This window comes from Equus caballus, chromosome 16 (assembly GCF_041296265.1).
Source record: "Equus caballus isolate H_3958 breed thoroughbred chromosome 16, TB-T2T, whole genome shotgun sequence".
Taxonomy (NCBI): domain Eukaryota; kingdom Metazoa; phylum Chordata; class Mammalia; order Perissodactyla; family Equidae; genus Equus; species Equus caballus.
The window spans coordinates 81,195,700-81,218,284 of record NC_091699.1 but is presented as its reverse complement, the minus strand read 5'-3'; the positions used below and the strand labels follow the sequence as shown (position 1 = coordinate 81,218,284).

General features: G+C 38.1%; 1 protein-coding gene across 3 annotated transcripts in view; it reads left to right on the top strand.

The window, feature by feature from the left end:
* The window catches only part of RYK (receptor like tyrosine kinase), a 94,527-nt gene that overhangs the window by 13,453 nt on the left and 58,489 nt on the right, over positions 1-22,585 (top strand). For 2 of the 3 annotated variants that reach the window (XM_070239086.1, XM_023620959.2), the window contains exon 2: positions 17,221-17,342. In XM_070239086.1, coding sequence (XP_070095187.1) covers positions 17,221-17,342 — 122 coding nt within the window. Of the gene's footprint in view, positions 1-13,452; positions 13,548-17,220; positions 17,343-22,585 lie in introns of those variants that run through there. The other variant, XM_070239085.1, reaches the window with a different exon arrangement.

The window sequence follows — 22,585 nt, the reverse complement described above, 5'->3', positions numbered from 1 at the left end:
AGTTAACTTTAAAAATCATTTGGAAAATTTTTTTTTTGGAAGATTAGCCCTGAGCTAACATTTGCTGCCAGTCCTCCTCTTTTTGCTGAGGAAGATAGTCCCTGAGCTAACATCTGTGCCCATCTTCCTCTATTTTATATGTGGGACGCCTGCCACAGTGTGGCTTGATAAGCGATGCGTAGATCCGTGCCCGGGATCGGAACCGGCAAACCCTGGGCCTCCGAAGTGGAATGTGTGAACTTAACCACTGCGCCACTGGGCTGGCCCCTGGAAAATTTTTTAAACTATTGAATTACTTGAACTTAAGCTAGACAGGCCGGGTTATGTAGAGCACAGGCCTTGAATTACATTTGAACTTAAGATTGTCTAGGGAAAAATGAATTTTTCTTGATGGATGTTGAGAGTTTTGCGGGAGTATCTTTGGTTTTTCAGCTTGGAATTTGGGTTGTTTAAAAATAAAAATATGAACAGATGTCATATTTTCTAACAAGAGAACAACATTCCTCCTGAGCTGGAATTGGCTATGAGAAATTTGTCTGGTTATTGTAATCAAACAACTGAAATGTTTCTCATCCTAGGTTAGATAGAATAGAAAAATTCTGTGCATTCTAATAACAAAATGCTACCTCTTCAGTCCGTGACTGTTCCCTTCTTGTTCTGTCTGCCTTCGGCCAGAGCCTCTTTCCACCCTCCACCCGCTCCCTCTCCTGCTCTGTCCTCTTTTCTGCCAGCCCCTGCACTTTTATCTTGTGGAGCTCCAGTTCTCTTGTGAGGTTTCCACTGACTCTTTTCATAGTCCTTCTTTATCTCTTCAGCTTAACTGAAACCTGATTTTCTCTTTTAAGTGATGGTTTCCTCATAATCCTTTCCAGTCACTGGAAGCATTTTATTACACTCCCTTCCCATTCATGGGGCAGAGGCCACTCTTTCTCTTTTCTTTTTTAAAAATAGTAATTTCTTGAGGTGAAATTCATAAAACATAAAATTAACGATTTTAAAGTGAACAGTTCAGTGCCATTTAGTACATTTACGTACCATGTTGTGCAGCCACCACCTCTGTCTAATTTGAAAACATTTCCATTGCTCCGGAGTAAAATCCCTTACCAGGTAAGCAGTTTCTTCTCATCCCCCACTTCCCCCAGCCTGGGAATTTGTGTTCTATCTCTGTGGATTTATCTATTCTGGCTATTTCATATAAATGGAATCATACAATATGAGACTTTTTGTGTCTGGCTTCTTTTATTTAGCATGTTTTGGAGGTTCATCGACATTGTGGCATGGATCAGTACTTCATTCCTTTCTATAGCTGAATAATATTCCATTCTGTGTATATCCCACAATTTGTTTATCCATTCATCTGTTGATAGACATTTGGGCTATTTCCACATTTTTGCTGTTATGAATAATGCTGCTTTGAACATGTGTGTACACGTACTTAATTGAGTACATGTTTTCGATTTTGGATATATACGTAGGGAGTGGAATTGGGGGTCATAGGGTAATTCTGTTTAACTTTTTGAGGAACCACCTGACTCTTTTTGACAGTGGCTGAATCATTTTGCATTCCCACCGCAATGTGCAAAAGTTCCAATTTCTCCACATCCTTACTAATGTTTGCTGTTTTCTGGGGGTTTTTTTTTTGATTAAATCTATCCTAGTGAGTATGAAGTGATACCTCATTGTGGTTTTGATTTGCATTTCCCTAATGACTAATGATGTTGACCATCTTTTCATGTATTTATCTTCTCTGGAGAAATGTTTATTCAAGTCCTGTGTGCTTTTTTTTTTTTCTGAGGAAGGTTCACCTTGAAGTAACATCCACTGCCAGTCTTCCTCTTTTTGTATGTAAGCCACCACCACAGCATGGCCACTGACAAAGTTGTGTAGGTCCATGCCCAGGAACTGAACCTGGGCCGCTAAGGTGGAGTGTGCCAAACTTAACCACTAGGCCACTGTGGTTGGCCCCCTTGCTCTTTTTTTTGTTGTTGTTGTTTTGGTGAGGGAGATTGGCCCTGACCTAACATTTGCTGCCGATCTTTCTTTTTTTGCTTGAGGAAGATTGTCGCTGAGCTAACATCTATGCCGGTCTTCTTCTATTTTCTGTGTGGGCTGCTACCACAGCATGGCTTGATGCATGGTGTGTGGGTCCGTGTCTGGGGTCTGAACCAGCAAACCCCGGGCTGCCAAAACAGAGTGCATGAACTTAACCAATATGCCACCAGGTCCGCCCCCACCTTGCTCATTTTTTAATTGTTGTCTTTTGTTGTTGAGTTGTAAGAATTCTTCATATTGTCTCCATACTAGTCCCTTACCAGATCTAGAATTTGCAGATATTTTCCTCCATTTTGTAGGTTGTCTTCGCCGTCTTGATATTGCCTTTTGATGCAGTTTTTAATTTTTATGAATTTCAATTTATCTTTTTTTTTCTTCTGTTGCTCATGCTTTTAGTCCATATCTAAGAATCTATTGCCAATCCAAGTTCATGAAGATTTACTTCTATGTTTTCTTCTAAGAGTTTTATAATGTGGGGGTCTTACATTTAGGTTGTTGATCTGTTTTGAATTAGTTTTTTTTTTTTGAGAAAGATTAGCCCTGAGCTAACTACTGCCAATCCTCCTCTTTTTTGCTGAGGAAGACTGGTCCTCAGCTAACATCCATTCCTATCTTCCTCTACTTTATACGTGGGGCGCCTACCACAGCATGGCCTTTGCCAAGCAGTGCCATGTCCACACCCAGGATCCGAACCAGGGAACCCTGGGCTGCCGAGAAGTGGAACGTGCAAACTTAACCGCTGCACCACTGGGCTGGCCCCTGAATTAGTTTTTATATATGGTGTGAGGTAGGGGTCTAATTTCATTCTTTTGCTTGTGGATGTGTAGTTGTCCCAGCACCGTTTGTTGAAGAAGCTATTCTTTCCCCATTAAATGGTCTTGGCATCCCTGTCAAAAATCAGTTGGCTGGAAATATAGAGGTTTATTTTTGGACTCTGAAGTCTATTCCATTTGTCTACATGTCTCTTGTTATGCCAGTACCACAGTGTTTTGGTTTCTGTGGCTTTGTGGTGAGTTTTGAAATCCTGAGGTGTGAATTCTTCAACTATGCTCTTCTTTTTTAAGATTGTTTTGGCTGTTGGGGGCCACTTGCAATTCCATATTAATTTGAGAATCTGCTTTTCCATTTCTGCAAAAAAGTTGGTTAGACTTTTGATAGGGAATGTACTGAATCTGTAGATCCCTTTGGGTAGTGTTGCTACCTTAACAATAGTAAGTCTTCCAATCCATGAACACAGATGTCTTTCCATTTATTTAGGTCTTTAATTTCTTTCATCAATGTTTTGTAGTTTTCAGTGTACAAGTCTTTCACCTTATTTAATTTTATTGTTAGGTATTTTATTCCTTTGGATGCTCTTGTAGATGGAATTATTTTCTCAGTTTCTTTTTTGGATTGTTCATTAAGGGACCAGCCTTTTAAAAAAATTCTTTTTAAATATTGGCACCTGAGCTAACATCTGTTGTCAATCTTCTGGTTTGGTTTTTTTTAACTTCTTCTCCCCAAAGCCCCCCAGTACATAGTTGTATATTGTAGTTGTGAGTGCCTCTGGTTGTGGCATGTGGGATGCCACCTCAGCATGGCCTGATGAGCAGTGCCATGTCCACACCCAGGATCCAAACAGGTGAAATCCTGGGCCACTGACGTGGAGCACATGAACTTAACCACTCAGCCACGGGGCGGCCCCCACGGGACCAGCTTTTATCATGCATTACATCCTTTCTTTCCTACTCTGATTGTTTTGCCCTAGGACAGTGACTCATCATCCTCTTCTCTTTTGATGTCAATGATGCTTACTTATATGTTCTTTGACCCATTAGGGTTGTTAGAGTCACCTTACCTCTACAAGATGATCCTCAGTGAATTATCCCCTGACTCCCAAAGGATATTAGAACCTACCCTGATTTTTTCTCAGCTGTTAAACCTTTGACCATGCTGGTTTCCCAGCTCTTAGGCCTCTTTTTCAAATAAGGTGCTCGTTGAAATGGCTGCTTTAGACTTGGTCCTCTTCTCAGCCCTTGGAACTTCCTTGTTCTGACCATGGGACCCCAACCTTCCTTCTCAGTCGTTCTCTTCTGCTGGGACTAGGCTCTGTTTCCTGGTCTCCTAAAGAGTTACCCGACTCCTGGCTTGCTGCAGAACTGGCTCAGTGAAGCATTACTGAGTCAATTGTTTCCCTCAAGGTCTCTCTAACTGTTCTTCACCCTGCTTCACCTCTCTGCACTCACCACACCACTCCTAGACGGTGATAACCCCTGCCATCTGCTACCTGTGCTTTGAGACTGCGTTTAATTGCTGTTGTCATATTTGAAACACTAATAATTAGTAGCGATTAGTAGGAAGGAGTAAGTTTCCAGAAATGCAAGTAAGGTTTCATATTAGAAAGCATATCAATAAAAATTACCATATTAGTATAATAAAGGAAAACATAATTTGATTATATATGCTGTAAAGGAGTTCCATGTAATTCTAACACCTATTATTGATGGAAACAAAACTGCTCAACAAAATGGAAATACAAGGTTTAGTAGTTAGGGTAGGCTAAACTGTTATAAGAAGTGTACCCAAATGATAATGGCTATATTACAATAAAAGCTTATTTATGATTCATGTAATAAAGTAGGATGGATGTTCTTTTGTTGTTGTTGTTTTTTTAAAGATTTTATTTTTCCTTTTTTTCCCCAAAGCCCCCTGGTACATAGTTGTGTATTTTTATTTGTGGGTCCTTCTAGTTGTGGCATGTGGGATGCTGCTTCAGCATGGCTTGATGAGTGGTGCCATGCTCGCACCCAGGATTTGAACAGGTGAAACCCCAGGCTACTTAAGCAGAGTGTGCGAACTTAACCACTCGGCCACAGGGCCGGCCCCAGGATGGATGTTCTTGATCTACTACTCTACACCATGACTAAAAGACCCAGACTCCTTCCATCTTTTGGCTGTGCAGTCTGCTAGGACCTCATCATTGTTTGCATCTAGCCAGCCAGAAGGTGGCAGAGTTTGGAGAAATTGTTGAGAATTGTTGAAATTAACATAGGTGAAGTGTTAAAGTCACACATCACTTTTGCTTACAGTCCCATGGAGAGAACTTAGCAACATGGCCAGGACTAACTGCGGTGAGCTTGGGATATATAGCCTACCTCTGTTCCCAGGAGAAAAAGTTATGATTATTCACCTGAAGGGAAAAAAAGAATCAACTAAAAAACAGTAATTCATAAGTTGAATGTGCATACAAAATTAATATAAAAATCATTAGCCTTCATACATACAAACAAAAATCACAAGGAGATGTATTTGAAGAAAAGATCACAAATAACAAATAAAAAGAGAAAATATCTAGAAATAATCTTAAAAAGTAGTAAGAGCTACGTAATGACATGTTTATAATTCTTTTGAGAGAGAAAACGAGAAAAGACCTGAACTTTAAAAAAAAAAAAAAGGCACACCATGGTTTTAGGTGAGAAGAGACAAAATCATAAAGACAGCATTTCCTCAGGTTAATGTATAAATTCAATAAAATCCATTTCAAAACACCAACAGGTTTTTTGGGGGAGAGGGAGAGGGGACTAGAAAAGCTGATTCTAACACTCATATGGAAAAATAAACAAGAACAGCCAGGACAATTCAGAGGAAAAAGAAGTTAAGGGGCAGGGGTAAACTAGTTCTACCTGATATTAAAACATTTAAATAGTTCATGGATTAGTTTCCTCTTGCTTCTGCAATACGTTATCACAAACGGAAACAACACAAAAGTGTTATCTTATAGTTCTGGAGTTGAGGTGGCCGAAGTGGGTCTCCCTTCAAGATCAAGGTGTGGGCAGGGCCGCGTTCCTTTCTAGAGCCTCTGCCACTTTCTAGAGGCCAACACTTTCCTTGGCTCCTGGTCTCCGGCCTCTATCTTCAAAGCCAGCAGTGTTACATTTTTCTGACCATTTTTCTGTAGTCCTGTCTGTCTCCCACTCTGAACACAGCCAGAAAAATTTCTGATTTTTACGGGCCCATGTGATTAGATTTTCCTACCCACATAATCTAAAAAAAGGAAAACAGAAAAAAGAGAGTAGATTATCTAGATGCTGTCATTGGTCTTTTACTTTTTTCTTTCTTTAAAAAATAATTTTTTTGAGGATGTGATGGGGAAGGAAAGAAAAAGATTACATTCAGAAATAAAGTATGATATTTTCTACAGATTTCATCTTTTTCTAAAAATCAGTTTAAAATTCTTTTTATTTTATTAATTTTATTTCCTGATTATCAAAGTAAAAACATTGTTATTATAGGCTATTTGGAAAATGTACAAGACCATAAAAAAGAAGAAAAATATCTATCATTTTACTGTGCATTGGTTTTTTTGGTAAATATCTTTCCAGTCTTTTTTCCATTTTCTCATTTTTCTTTATGTAGTTGAAATGTTATGTAATGGTTAAGAATACATCTTTGAGATAGTACTTCAAAATCTATAATGTAAGTTTCCCCTCTCTCCCTCCCTCCTTCCCATTGCCCTGTGATTAGATCGTGGCCTATACATTTTCTACGTTAAGAAACTTTTCCTTATAGCTGATCACTTTTTGTAAATCTCTTATGGATGCCTTGGAGGAATTTAATTTCCGATAGAGTACTGTCTTATTGTGTCTGTATCCACTCAGCTATATTAATTATGGCTATCTATAAAAAAGTTATATTATCTACATACTAGTGTTAGTCATAGACTGGTAATTTTGTATCATGCTTATACTTACATTGGGTTCTCTCCATGTTTTTAATATTTTGGGGTGATTGTACTTATATTGGATTCTCTTCATATTTCTAATATTTTGAGATTTTTTTGGACTCTGCATTTTGATTTAGAGCTATAAAGATCCGTGATTACTATACTCTCATCATGAAGTCTATCTCTTCCCAGTATAAAATGATTCTTTATCTCATGTTAAAAATAAAATCTTTCAGTGTGTTTTGGAATAGCTTTTTTGGGAAAGAATACTTAATTATCTTTTTCTGATGCCTTCTGAGAATCTGTTGTCTGCATATGATGAGAATTTGTCTGAGAATAGAATTCCTGGCCTGCTTCCTGTTCCCCTGTAAACTGTAGCTTTGTTGCATTCCCTGTCGTGTTCAGGGTCTCCCATGTTATTCTCATTCAGATAGTGAGCATGGGTCATCCAAGAATTTTTTTCTCAGTTCAGTCCCAGTGTCACTCTTGTATGGGGACCTTCTTTCTGAGTTTTGGTCTTCTCTTTTCAGTTCGTGGTGCTTTGCCAAATTTTACTTTTCGGTATATCTGAGTATTTTAAGGGAAGGTTGGAAGAAGGCGTTTTAGTAGTTAGTAATTTTACCATTACTAGTGTTAATGTTGATATGTAAAAGATATTGTCTTTACCAATGTAATTTATTTATTTTTTATTATTATTACTTTTTTGGTGAGGGAGATTGGCCCTGAGCTAACATCTCTGCCAACCCTCCTCCGTTTTGTATGTGGGATGCCGCCAACAGCATGGCTTGATGAGCAGTGTGTAGGTTCACATCAGGAATACGAACCCCTGAACCCTGGGCCACCGAAATGGAGCATGTGAACTTAACCACTGCACCTCCAGGCCAGCCATGGTGTGATTTTTTTTTAATTGAGTTTTCTTGTTTGAGGGCTTTCTCTCTAGCTTTTGCTGGCCTTTATGGATTAATTTAGGCAATAATTGGATTTTTGTTGAATGATTTGTTGCAGCTATATGTGTATTCTTCAAACATGTTTTTGAAAATAATTTTTGTTTTTTTCCAGTTTAACTTTCACAGAGAATTTAAGAGAAGAAAAAGAATAAAAACATGCAATGAAAAATAACCCGTAATCCACCACTGTTAATATTTTTTGGTATTTCCTTTCTTTTTTGAGAAATTGAGCACACACACAACGTGTATATATATAAACATTTAACTTTAATTCAGTGGACATTTATTGAACCATTTATTGAACTGTTTTGTGCACCAACTATTCTACGTACCAGACGTTAAAATTTGCTGTATATCATTTGTGTCTTGCCTATTTTCATTTAATGCTACATTCTAAGCAAAACCCGTTTCATTAAAATTTATTTGTAACAGTCCTGTTGATGGCTTCATAATGTTTTTTAGTGTTTTTTGGTCATTGAAACCTGTATTCAAAGGGGAAGCTCAATATGTCACATAGACGAAAAGGGAGAGATCTGATTGGAAGGATATAATGGCTCATCATTCCTCCTCTCTCCTCCAAAGACAAACTGTTCTCTGTTATGGATGTATTATGGTTTATTAATCACTGTGCTATTGCTGGTCATTTATATTGTTTCTTTTCTTCTGTTTTAAATATTATTTTGATTAATATCTTTATGCATAAAAATTTGCATCTATATTTGGTTTTCCTTATGATGGATTTTTAGAAGTGTAATTACTGAGTCAGAGTATAAATATTTGTAAAACTTAGGCATGTATTCAGATTGCTTGCTTGCCATACCCTGCCTAACATTCAGTATTATATTTAAATAATATAAGCATTTCTGTTACAACATCAAATACATTCCTAAAAAAAAAAAACCCTTTAAGATTGCCTATTCACTAAAAATAACAGGACTTATGGGAAAAATAAGGTTGGGGCAAACCACTCAAGACCTCTGCAATTTTCAAGCCAACTACTAACAAAAACATAATTGATACTTTATGAGATAACTTGGACAGCCCAGCCAAACCACTTAGCATGGCTGAGGCTGCCTCAGAGAAGAATTAAACATATTAAAACATATCAGGATGGAAGTCTCTGGCCTGCACGGTCTTGAGATAGTGCAGATGAAAGTTGCCGTCTAAGCCAGTGGGGCTGCCATGAAGGTGGCACGGAAGTGCAGCTTGCTTTGATCCAGGAACTGTGCAAAAACTGGTGCTACTGCTCTGAGGAGGGAGCCCTGGCAGGTGCTCCTTTTTAGTTTTCTGAAAATAGAGCTGAGAGGGCTCCTGCCTGGCAGTAAATGAGCTGCATGAGGGTCTTTCCCTTACTCACTGAAAGCTATAGTTCTTTACCTGCTGTTCCAGTTTCCCTCACCTGGGAAAATTCAAATGTGAACTGACACGATTTCTGTGTTATACTGGCATTGTTCATTGGTATTTTGTTTGCTAACCATTTATAAGCTAATTGGTGTTACAGGAACGTGATTTATGGCAGAAAAGACTGTATTTGCGAATTTGATAGGTGAAAATTTGAATCTCATTTTAATGTTTTTTTTGAAAAAATTTAAATCCTTTCAAGTTAGGAATAACTACCTTAGTTAATAAAGAGTGTCTATTTCAAAACAACTTTTTCAAAATATGTAGACAGAGGGGGCCGGTCCCGTGGCCGAGTGGTTAAGTTCTTGTGCTCCGCTGCGGCAGCCCAGGGTTCGGATCCTGGGCGCGGACATGGCACTGCTCGTCAGGTCACGTTGAGGCAGCATCCCACATACCACAACTGGAAGGACCTGCAACTAAGATATACAACTATGTACGGGGTGGGGGGTGGGGGAGATAAAGCAGGAAGCAAAAAAAAAAGATTGGCAACGGTTGTTAGCTCAGGTGCCAATCTTTAAAAGAAAAAGAAGGGATGTAGACAGAAAACGGCAACTCTTTTTACTGTTTGTATTTCAATTTCAATACTTCAATCTAAGGTAGTGAAGTTCAAATTTTCATTTATTTTGGTGGCCATTATGGATCACAGGACTCCGGACTGTCAGCAGCTTATAAACATTAATTTGTTTGTTGAGGATAGACGGCATGTTTTGTAGTGTCTCTCGTTTGTGGGAATGGCTTCATCCAGGATTATGCAGCATTCAGTTACAGCACCAGAGAAGATGGAGTAGGGAAGTCAAGTCAGTTCAAGATTGGGTGTTTTCAGGGTGCACTATGCATGTCTGACATAGGCTGGAGGGAGAAAGTTGGGGATACTAGTAAGAAAGTAATTGAAGTAATTGGGGTTGAGGCTTATATATTGTGAGCCCAGAAAACAGCTGTTGTAACAACAGATGGAAGGAGCTGAGGAGCTACTAGCTGTTAAGATATTACAATTCAAGATTTTGGAGGTAGAACAGTTTACATATTGCTACTGTCCGTAGACATTAGATGCTTTGGTATGGGGTTGTTGGAGTTGGGGAATAAAAGGAACATTGAAGGTCAGATTTGTTCAGAGTGGGTGGTCTCAAGGACGTTGGGAATCTGCCATAGTAGGTCACAGGAGAAGGCTTTGTAGACATTTTATAAACTGGTTCCAAAATCCTCAATGAATGAGGTAGCTAAGATACTAGGAAGGATAGAGGGTGTCATATGCCTAATTGGAAACAGGAGTTTTTTGTTTTTGTTTTTATTTATTTATTTATTTATATTTTTATTTTTTTTTGAGAAAGATTAGCCCTGAGCTAACATCCGTGCCCATCTTCATCCACTTTCTATGTGGGACGCCTACCACAGCATGGCTTGCCAAGCGGTGCCATGTCTGCACCCGGGATCCGGACCGGCAAACCCCGGGCCGCCGAAGCAGAACGTGCACAGTTAACTGCTGTGCCACCAGGCCGGCCCCGGAAACATGAGTTTTGATGAGGATACTCAAGTAATCATCTGAACTGGTCATAGGAATACAGAGCAGAGCCCACTGTGGGTGGGAGAGTGGGTCCTTGGGGCTCTACAGGGCTAGTTGTGCTTCAAGAAGGTGGAAAGGTTAGTAGAAGTCACAGTGTATTAGGGGATGACGCTACAGTCCTGCACTGCATAACACTGTTTGAGTCAATCAGGGACCACATGTATGATGTTGGCTCCATAAGACTAGTACTATATAAACTATAGACTAGGTGTGTAGTAGCTTATACCATCTAGGTTTGTGTAAGTACACTCTGTGATGTTCACACGACAACGAAATCGCCTAATGTTCCATTTCTCAGAACGTAGCCCAGTTGTTAAGAGATGCATACTGTGTAGAAAAGGGTCATTGAAGAGAGAGTCACAGATGGATGACCAGGGTAATAAGCATGCCCGCGCAAGTTGAGGTCCAAATAGGTTTTAGTAGCTTGAGAAGGTGAGCAGATTCCAGTCTTTGTCCAGCCTTCAATTGGTATGTTGTGGAGAAGTTGGTCTGGTATGTTCAAAGAGAATGTTTTCTAGTAAGGAACCATGGTTTCTGCCTAGAGTTTGAGTTGATAGAACTGGAGAGACCTTGAGCAGTTTGGGGAGAAAGATATCCCCAGGATGCTGGAAAGGGAATGGGCTGCATCCCTCAGTCTCATCTTACGAGAGAAGTAAGAGTTCAGAGAATTTCTAGTAGGACTGAAACCACAAATTATTAAATGACTGCATGCATGGCTTGAGGATGTGCTTCCTTTTTCTTCTTTATTTCTTACAGCTTGCAGCTCTTTTTCATCAAGGTTTATAGGGAGTTGAATTTACAGAACCCCTAGATGTTCTTGATACTTTGAACTGTGGAAAACTTAAATATTTACACGTTATTGTTATTACCAGTAATAACATTATAACTGTTACTTATTAGGAACAGAGTTCTTTATTTCCCTGTTAAAGATGTTTGAAGTTTAAATTTGGAAGTTGTTGATCACTTAAGATTAATTATTTTTTCTAAAACTTTTTATGTTAGTGCTAGTAACATTCTCTGCTATGCAAGCTCTTTGGGATTAGAAGAGAGGTAAAAACTGTTGACTTTTTTTTCCTCTTTAAAAATTTTTAGGTAACCTTTACATGTAATGAAATGTGCAGATTTTGAATGTACAGTTGGTTGAGTTTTGGAAAATGCATACACCTATGTAACTACCATTGCAATTAGATATAGAACATTTCCATCACCCCAGGAAGTTCCCTGGGGCCCCTTTGCAATCAGTTCACTGGTCTCCCTCCCATCCTCCTTCCTAGGCAACCACATTAATCTGATTTCTATCACCGTAAATTGGTTTTACCATATATACTCTTTTGTGTATAGCTTTTTTCACTCATATAGTCTGTGAGATTCATCCATTTTGTTACCAAGTCTCAAACAGTTAGTTTATTTTCATTGCTGGATAGTATCCCATTGTATGAATATACCAAAATTGGTTATCCATTCATCTGTTGATGGACATTTGTCTTGTTTCCAGTTTTGGCTATTCTGAATAAAAGTGCTGTCAACATTCACGTACAAGTTTTTTGTGGACATGTTTTTATTTCTTTTGGATAATTACTTAGGAGTGGAATGACTGGGTCACAGAGTAGGTATATTTATAAGAAACTGACAGTTTTCCAAAGCAGTTGAACATTTCTGCACTCCCAGTAATGCATGAGAGAGTTGCAGCTGCTTCACATCCCTGCCAGCAGTTAGTCATTCTTGGGTGGAAATGGTATCTCATTGTGGTTTTAATTTGTATTTCTCTGATGACTAATGATGTTTAGCACCTTTTCATATGCTGTTGTCCGTTTAGGTATCTTTTCTTACAAAGTGAATATTCACATCTTTTGCTCATTTTGTTTAATTGGATTGTCACGTTTTTGGTTTGTAGGCGATCTTTATATATTCTAGAAACAAGTTCTTTTTTAGATTGATGTGTTATGAATATTTTCTCCCAGTTTGTCACTTGAATTTCATTTTCCTAATAATGTCTTTTGAGGAGCACGAGTTTTTAATTTTGATGACAACCAATTTTTTTTTCTCATTTGATTCATGTTTTGTGTGACCAGTCCAAGAAATCTTTGCTTACCCCAGGTTGTGAAGATATTCCCTGTGGCTGAGTGCTTGAGTTCGTGTCACTGGTTTGGATCCTGGGCGTGGGTATGGCACTGCTCATCAAGCCGTGCTGAGACAGCATCCCACATAGCACAACTAGAGTATACAACTATGTACTGGGGATTTTGGGGAGAAGAAGAAGAAGAAGAAGAAAAAAAAGTGGCAACAGATGTTACCACAGGTGCCAATCTTTAAAAAAAAAAGATATCTACATTTTCTTCTAGAAGCTTTATAGTTTTAGCTTTTACATTTAGGTCTATAATCTGTCTCAAATTGATTTTTGTGTGATGTGTGATAAGCATCAGGATTTTTTTTTTTTTTTGTAGGGAAGGATTCGCCCTGAGCTAACATCTGTTGCAATCTTTCCTCTTTTTTTTTTCCTACCCAAAGCCCTAAGCATGGTTGTATATCCTTGCTGTAAGTCCTTCTAGTTCTTCTGTGTGAACCACTGCCACAGCATGGCAACTGACAGCCGAGTGGTGTGCTTCTGCAACTGGGAAGCAAACCCCGGCAGCCAAAGCAGAGAGTGCAGAACTTTAACCACTAGGCCATCAGGGCTGGCTCAAGATTTGTTTTATGCTATATATTCATCCAGTTGCTTTAGCATCAGTTTAATTGAATTGCCTTGATGCCTTTGTTGACATTCCATTGGCCCTGTATTTACAGGCTTGTTGTTGGATTCCGTCTGTTCCATTGATGTGTCTATCCTTACACCAATACTACGCTGTCTTGATTATTATAGCTCTTCATTATGTTGTGAAATCAGGTAATGTGAGTCTTCTAACATTGTTTTTTCTTTTTTAAGATTGTTTTGGCATTTAAATTTCATTTTAGAATTAATTTATTTCCTCAGAAAATCTCTCGGGATTTTGATTAAGATTACTTTAAATCGATAGATCAGTTTGAGACTTGACCTCTTAACACTATTGAGGCTTTTCTAAGAGAATGGACTCTCTCTCCACTTAATTAGGTCATCTCTAATTTTTCTTAGCAACATTTTATAGTTTTCATTATAGAGGTCTTGGATATCTTTAGTTAGATTTATTTCTAGGTACTAGTGTTTTTTGATGTTGTGGTATTGATTTTTAAATTTTATTTTCCAATTGCTAATATATAGAAATACAATTGATTTTTTAATATTGGCCTTGTATTCTGAGACTTTGCTAGATTCATGAATTTGGTTTTAGTAGTATTTTAGAGATGTCATAGTGTTTTCTACACACATAATCATATCACGTGTGAATAATGTGTTCTCATTCATCCTTTCCAACCTTTATGCTTTTTGTTTTGTCTTTATACATTGGCTCACACCTCAAGTACATGGTTGAATAGAAGTGAGGGAAGTGGACATCCTTGCCTTGTTTCTGATTTTAGAAATAAGAATTTAGTAGTTTACCACTGGGTATGATGTTAGCTGTAGGGTTTTTGTAGATGCTCTTTATTGGACTGAAAAAATTTCTGTCTGCTCCTAGTTTCCTGACAGCTTGTATCATTAATAGGCTTTGAATTCTTACCAAATGCTTTCTCTCCATCTATTGAGATGATTTGGGTTTTTATCTTTTACTCTGTTAACGTGGTGAATTACATTGATTTTTAAAGGTTAACCTTTCTATACACTTGGTCATGATGCATTATCCTTTTTATATATTGCTGGATTCAGTTTGCTAAGTTTTATGGAGAATGTTTCTGTCTATGTTCAAGAGGGATGTCAGTCTGTAATTTTCTTACAATGTTTTCATGAGGTTTTAATATCAATGTGACACTGGCCTTGTAAAATGAGTTGGGAAGTGTTTTCTTCACCTGTTTTCTGAAAGAGTTTATGCAAGATTGGTATTTTCTTAAATGGTTGATATAATTCATATGGACCTGGAGCTTTGAGGGAAGGTTTTTAATTTCTTGTCAGTTTTGGTAAATTATGTTTTTCAAATATTTTTCTGTTTTATCTAAGTTATTGAATTTATTGTCATAAAGTTCATAGTATTCTTATCTTTTTGATGTCTATAGGATTTGTAGTAATGTTCCCTCCTCATTTCTGATATTGGCAATTTGTATTTTCTCTTTTTTTAAATCAGTCTTACAAAGGGTTTAACTGTTTTGTTAATCTTTTTAAATAATCATCTTTTGGCTTTATCCTTATCCTACAGTTAACTTCTTTATTACTATATTTGATCAGAGAAGGTAGTCTGTATTATTTCTAGTTAGAATCCTTGTTTTAATGTGTATGGTCTAATTCATGATTAACTCCCCCCTTGTTTTCCTGTCCCATAATTATATTGTTCAAATCATATGTCCACACTAAATTTTTATCTGTTTTGATCTTTTGTTTTCTCAAAGGATGTCGTTTCCAACTGTGATTGTGGATTTGTCTGTTTCTTCTTGATTCTTTTTCCTATCGGTTTTTGCTTTCTGTATTTGAAGGTTTTTTTGTTAGTTGCACTACTATATCTTCTTATGTTTTTTATTAATATGAAAATTTTCTTATGAATAAATTTTGTATTAATGAATTTATTAATATAAAATCTTTTTATCTTGAATTCTAGTTTGTCTCACGTCAGTATCGCCTCATCTACTTTCTTTGTTTTTCTTCTTTTTTTGACCTGGCTTATGTTTTAAAATTTTCTTCTAGGTGTGTCTCTTGTAAACAGCATCAAACCTAGACTACAGTAAGACTCAGACTTTTTTTAAAAACAAGCAGATTTAAGCTATTTACAATTATTGTGATTGCTGATGTTTTCTTAACCCAGCTTTCTTGTTGCACTTCGCTCCTACCTCTCTCCTGCCTTCTTACCGTCTTTGTCCTCCTTTCCTCCTTTTGCCTGTGTTACCAGTTCTCCCTCCCCAGATGTTTGCTAGTACTTCCTGTCCAGCCAGCAGGGAGAGCCTTTGTCAGAACACCTCGGACTCTCTCCGATTGCATTTGGTACCCTGTATGGAATATATAAAGCAGTGCTGCCCAGCCAGTGCAGCAGCCTTCCCCTATGTAAGCCTCAAATCTCATTTCTCAATTAATGATTGTATTAGATTCAGTTCAGAAATGAGAAAATTAATTTTACAGGAGAAATGCCTGTAGCAGAGTTATTTCTTTCTACATCTGTATTCTCAGGAGGTGTGAGATTTCCATCTTGACTTTTTTGCATACCATAGGGTTTCAGACCCATAGTATTGGCTCAGTAAATATGAAATTTACGATTCAGTTGGACTGCCCTGTACCTTTTCCCCTCCAATGTGTGGAATATACGTGTCATACATTGCTAGAGGGACACCTGGACACATCTTTAGATACAGTAAATCAATTGAGAGAAAGTTATTCTCTGCTTTTATTCTTTCAATTCTTTTGGATTATCATGGAGAAAGCCTTTGTTTGATTCTTTCCTCCCTCCAGCACTTGCCAGTTCCCTTCTCCTCCCTATTTGTAAACAATGAGCTAGACTTAAGCTCACTGACTTGGTAGGTACCAGTGTTTAGTTAGAATTTAGTAATATTGTTTTATTTTCCTTTTAATTGATTTGTTTTGGTTACTTTGTATTTTTTCACAATACTTACTGATTTTCCACTCAAGATAGTGATTAAATTTTGCCTTTAAAATTTTTGTTTTAAAAATTGAATCAATTTTAAAGAAAAATATTAAATACAGGTAGAATGAAGGGGTATGACGAGAATGTGATATGTGTTGGAGGTTGGATGTAGCCCTGGTCAAGAAGGTGGCATGGGAATGAGTAAAATTTGGGAGTTACTTCTTCAAGCATTTCTCAGGCGCTTGGTTATTTCTGCTTTATATGCAGTGCTAACTTGTTTAACAAGTGTTGACTGAGCATCTGCTTTGTGCAGAGAACTGTCATGAGAATATGAGGAGAAACACTGCATTCTCCACTGTGTAATCTAGGTAGCGACGAGGACATGTGTCTCTGCGGCAGCTGGTGTGAGCATGCTCTGATAAATGCTGTGAGTGGCCAGGACATACTGACGGAGGAAGCAGAGGTCCTCTCTGGCTGGGGCCTTGAGGCCTTGGCTCACGCTCATGTTTTTACCCAGGTGCACTTCTCCCTTCCGTTTTGAATCTCTCTTCCTAAGTCCACATCACTTTTGGGGGGAGAAGGTGTTTTTGTTTGTAGGCATTATTCTGAGAAACACAGCGTCCAAAAGGAAGAGTCACAGGGGCCCTCAGAAGACAGAGTGGCCACCAGAGTTCTGGCTCCAGCACACCTGTGTTTAGCTGGGTAACTGCTTAATTGTTTTGAGTCCTGGTTTCTTCTTCATCTTTGTTGGTGATGATATAACTCAGTTTCCTTCCCGAAGGGAGCACGTGTGAGAGACGTTTGTGATGTACATTTGTTCATCAATATTGTTTTCACTCCACTATTAGTATTTGAAATACAAGTGGTTAATGATTTTTAGAGTATTTTAGGTGCTTAATTCTTTTTTCTCTGTTTTTTTTCTAGGTCTTGATGCAGAACTTTATTATGTGAGAAATGACCTTATTAGTCACTACGCTCTGTCCTTTAACCTGTTAGTACCCAGTGAGACAAATTTCCTGCACTTCACTTGGCACGCAAAGTCCAAGGTAAGAGGGGCTCAACCAAAGATGCCAAGACAGGGCCATCCAGGCCTAGAGGCTGAGGCAAGGGCTGTATCTGAGTGGTGGGCTGCCATCTGTACAAAAGGGTCAGTTGGTGGTGGGCTGTGGCAGTACTGGGTCCTTTCAGATTTATATTTTAAATTTTTAGCCTATTCCTCTAGACTTTCTCAAATCCTTTACAATGAAGGTAGCCATCATTTGTGTGACTAGTTTATGAGAGAACACTTGCATCCTTTCAGGCTTTTCAAACAGGGATGCAGATCTGTCCTGGAGAGGGGACAATTGACTTGCTAATGACTGTGCTGTTGTGGTGAAGTGGTGTGAGTGGAGGGCTGGGGGGCGTTGGTGAGATGGATGTTTCAGACATCTTTGATATAAAGGATATAGTTCTCCCATTTGTGGAGAAACGGTGAAAGTAAGGTGCAGCAGACCTGGCACCCATGTGTGCTGTAGCTAAGCTCCTTTAACCGTAAGGAACCTCTTGACTGGTTTACTTGTTGCTGAATTCTTCACCTTTCCTCTATCTGGGGTTCTCGAACATGCTAAGTTTTCTCATAGGTCAGAGAGTGGGATGCTGGGTGTAGAGCCCACCACTACCAATCAACTTCAGTTTCCTTTATCAGCTTTAAATATAGGCTTCTGAGTAGGATTTTATTTGGGAAATAAAAATAGTTTTGCTATTAAAAACAAATCAGAATACCTATTGTAGAGGGTTTTTTTAAAAGTATTGTGAAGTAGTGTCTGTTCTGATATTTGGTGCAAGTTGTTTGTTTGACCACTTTAATATAGATCTCTCTTATCTACTTAGAAAACAATAATGGTTATTGATATAATTAAAATATTAATAGGATTGTTTTTAAAACTGTTAAGACTTTGTAGATCTACACCCAGAAGTAATCATTGTTTATATGTAGCTTGGTATACTTCCAGGCTCATTTTTTTGTCCTTTTTAAACAAAAAGGGGATTTTATGACATGTGTTATACAGTATTTTCCCCCTACCTTATACTATATCTTGGCATCTTTCTACTTCTCTACTTACAGATTTGACTCATTCTCTTTCATGGCTTTATAATATGTTATTCTATGGATGTATCATGTATTGTTATTTGTTACGTTAATCCAAATTGACATGTGGATTTTTAATCGCATTTTACTGTTTCAAACAATGCTTCCTTTCACTATTACAAATAGTTTCCTTTACTTCATTTGGCAGGTAAAATCTGTGGTAAGGGAATGCTGAGAACAATCGGTAGCTCACTTTCATTGCTGTTTCTGCCTTTGTTATTGATGAATATAGAAACAGAAAAAATATGTGTGTGTGAATGTGTACGTGTGTGTATGTGTGCATGTTGTATGTATGTGTATACACATTAAGAACATCTTTGTTCAGAAATTTTGTGCACTCGTGACATTATTTCTGAATAGTAAATTAGTAAAATAGTGAAGAAGTGAAATGGCTGGGTCAAAGACTGCATGTTTAAAACTTTTACATTACCAAATTATTTCTTCCTTCTCTCTCCCAAGATGGTACTTGTGAACCAACAATCCTTACAGAGTGAATAAGGGTGCTTATTTCCTCAGTTCGCTCCCTAACACTAAATATTTTAAGTATGTTTGTTTGCCAATCAGGTAAGTAAAAATGAATATGTAAATGTGCATATATTCATATTATATATACTCACATGCATTTCAGAAACATTATACACACATATAAATATATGCATTAAAACATAGCCGCAGGAATGTTGCGATTAAAGTTGTGTTAGCTTGGATCCTGGGTAAAGCACATGTGCCTTGCCATCTGGAGTACCTTGACGGTCCAATATTGTTGCTTTGGGGTATCCAAATATGTAGGAAGTGCTCTTTTAGGAGTGAATAGATCTCTTTAGGGTGAAAACTGCAAAATAAGAGATCAAGAGAGCAAATTCACGTGAAACAATTAAGAACACTTAGTAAATGGTAACCTGGATATGCTCAAGTGCTAAAATAAGTGATATAAATAATTCAGAAAAGGTTCACCTGACACATTTTAATCTGAGATATGTCAGTTTCAATGAGTATGTACCTGAACTCTTTGAGGAAACTGGGCTGATAGATTTTTTAGTATTCTTACATAACATTGTGTGACCTTATTATTATTTGGGGAGGAGTAACTTTTAATTTTGATATTATTTCAAACATAAAGAAAAATTATAAGAATAGTACAAAGAATTCTCTTATATCCATTACCCAGATTCACCAGTTGTTACTGGTTTGCTCCACTAGCTTACTTTATCATTCATTCATTCTTTCTCCCCACGCTCATGCTCACACACTTTTTTTCCCTTGAACTGTGTGAAGGTGAATTGTAAGCATCGTGTCCCTTTACCCCCAAATACATCAGTGTATATTTTCTAAGAACAAGGGCATTCTTTACATAACCAAAGTATAATGATCAAAATCAGGAAATTTAACATTGATACAATACTATTATCTAATCTACAGTAGTTAGATTTCATCAATTATCCCAATGATGTTCTTTATAGCTCTTTTTTTCACCTGATTCAGGATCGTGCATGCAATTGGTTGACATCCCGTTAGTCTCCCATTAATCTGGAACTTTTCTGTGGCCTTTCTTTGTGTTTCTTGACTTTGACATTTTTGAAACATACAGGCCAGTTATTTTGTAGAATGTCCTTCAATTTGAGTTGTCTTAGGTTTCGTCATGATTAGATTTGTCTCTTTGGCGGTGACACCACAGAAGTGCTGTCCTTCATGGTGCACACGATGTCAGCTTGTCCCATTACTGGTGATGTTAACTCTCACTCAGTTCACCAGGTTTCTCCACTGTAAAGTTTTCTCCTTTGTAATGGGTAAGTAGTTGAGAGAATTTGAAAGTCCCATTTCTTATCATCCTTTCAACCACCAGTTTTTGCATCTGTGTTTAGAACTAGGTTTCACTTCTCAGCCACGGCTCTTGTGGAGAGTGGTGTGTTCCCCCTCCTTGGAAGAGGTCCAGTCTGCACTGGGTAACCATTTGGTGGGAGTGTTGTAGAAAGAATCCACACATTTGTGGAGTGGCTGGTCTTGAATTTTAAGTTCCTTTGCAACTCTGAGATCCAGCGTTACTGTGAACGTCTTTCAGGCAGAGAAGTTTCTTATATTCTCAAAAAAATTGATAGTTAATCCTTTGTTACCTTCACTACCTTTAATATTGATGAATATAAGAAAAAATATTACATATATTTTAAAACGGTGAAAATCTAATGAAATAGTAGAGATTCTATTCTAGGTATTCTACTGACCTTGAATAGGGTGTGATTATTTCTTGGCCCACTTAGGAAAAAAGAATGCTGATATATCATCAGAATGTTTCCTGGGCAAGTGTGACTTCTGAATAAAAAGGCAATGTGGGGTGCGACAGTTAGAGTTGAATAGAATGAAACTTCTTACTTATTCCTTTCAAAAAATACGTAAACACTGGATAGTTTTATTTGGGGTGAGTTGCAGGGATCTGACACTGCTGATGGAGAGTGCTTGAGAAGTTTTAGGAGCCTGTCACAAGGAGGAAGTTGGAGTGGAGGGGAGTAGACAGAAGAAGGGGCTCAGATGAATATACAGTGTATGTCTGAGTGGGAAGCAGTGTTGGCCTTGGTACATGTTGGATCAGGAAGAGCCTTGGTATAGCTCTGTTTTACTTCCATGGTCTTCCCATTATCTTATCTTAGAGCAAAATCTCTACTTCTGTGGCAGGCATTAAATACCCACATGGTACACATTTGGACTGCTATTGCTGGTAATATTCCTGGTAAGGCAGAAGTTCCCTCATTTCTTGGAGGGTATCACCATGTATTTACATGTCCAGGCCAGAAGCCTAGAAGGGATCCTAGACTCCTCCTACTCTTTCCAAGTCCAGTTGTTTCTCGTATCATTACACCTTAAATTCTTGTACCTCTCTTGGGACCTGATGCCTCATCCTTAGTTTGGGCCTTCGTTGTTTCTGAACTAGATATGGAAATAGTCTTCTGACTGGTGTCCTTGCCTCTGGACTGACCCTTCTCCGTGCACCCTCACAAAGCTGCTCTAGGACACTCGGTTGCCACCAGAATAAAGTTCTGATTTCTTAGGAAGCCTTTGTGATCTCATCCCTGCCTATTTTCCTGCGTCCTCTCTAGCTAATTGTTTAGTGCCATTTTGTTTGTCTGGCAATTTCTTGAATGCCTTGTGCTCTGCTACATTGCTGATGTTTGCTCTGCTAGAAATGCCCTCTCCCCATTCTTTAACTCATTAACTCCTGTTTAGTTCATAAAACTCAGTCCTTGTGTCACCTCTTCTTTGGCTGTATCGGGTGTCCTTCTCTTTCCTCCCTCATAGCTGTTGTCATACTCTAAGTGTATTATGGTAGTTGATTTTCTTTTCTGTCTTCCTCCTAGATGCTAAGCACCTCAAGGGCAGGAACCCCTTTTCGTCTTTCTCGGTGTCCCTTGTGTCTGGTGTGGCACCTGGTACTTAGTTACAGGTGCTTCTTAAACTGACTGCAGAGGAGATGCATGGGTGGAAGCCACAGGGTACAGTCCAGCAGATGAGGAACTTGTGAGCAGTTAGAGCTTTTCAAAGTTGAAATATGCTGCTTTAGGAGCAGTGAATTTCCTGTTTCTAGAAGTGTGAAAACATAGGCTGGGTACACTTGACACTAGTTCTACACATGGGATTTTTCAGGTACTTTGAATAAAGTTGTAAATTTGGAAAAATGAATTCATAGATTGACTAGCTAAACTAATTTTACAGGTTCATCTGTAACAGGTATAAGAATTAGAGGAAAGTAATCATCTTATATCTTAAAACATTTTATAGTAAAAAAACCTAAGGAATATGTGTGTGTTAAACTAGTTGCAGGCTTTGGCTACCATTGCAGCTCCTGTTTCCAGTTTTAGGTCATACTCTCTTTGGTGATTTGAGCACAACTGATTAATTGAAGTTTGTTTACTTAAAGAATTTTTCAAGTATTCAGTGTCTGCACATGGCATAAGGGGTCTACAGTGACAGGTATGTCCCCTGCACCTTCCTGGGACCATCCCCAAGCAGTCCAGCCACTGTGTCTCCTCTGTTGGCCACCACTGCTACCTGCTTCTTGTCTCCCCTTCTAAAGATAGTCTGTGTGGATAAGCCTCTATGTGTGTGTATGTGTTTATATTTTAATAAGTAATATACTGTATACTTTTCTGCAGTTTGCAGAGCACTGAACAG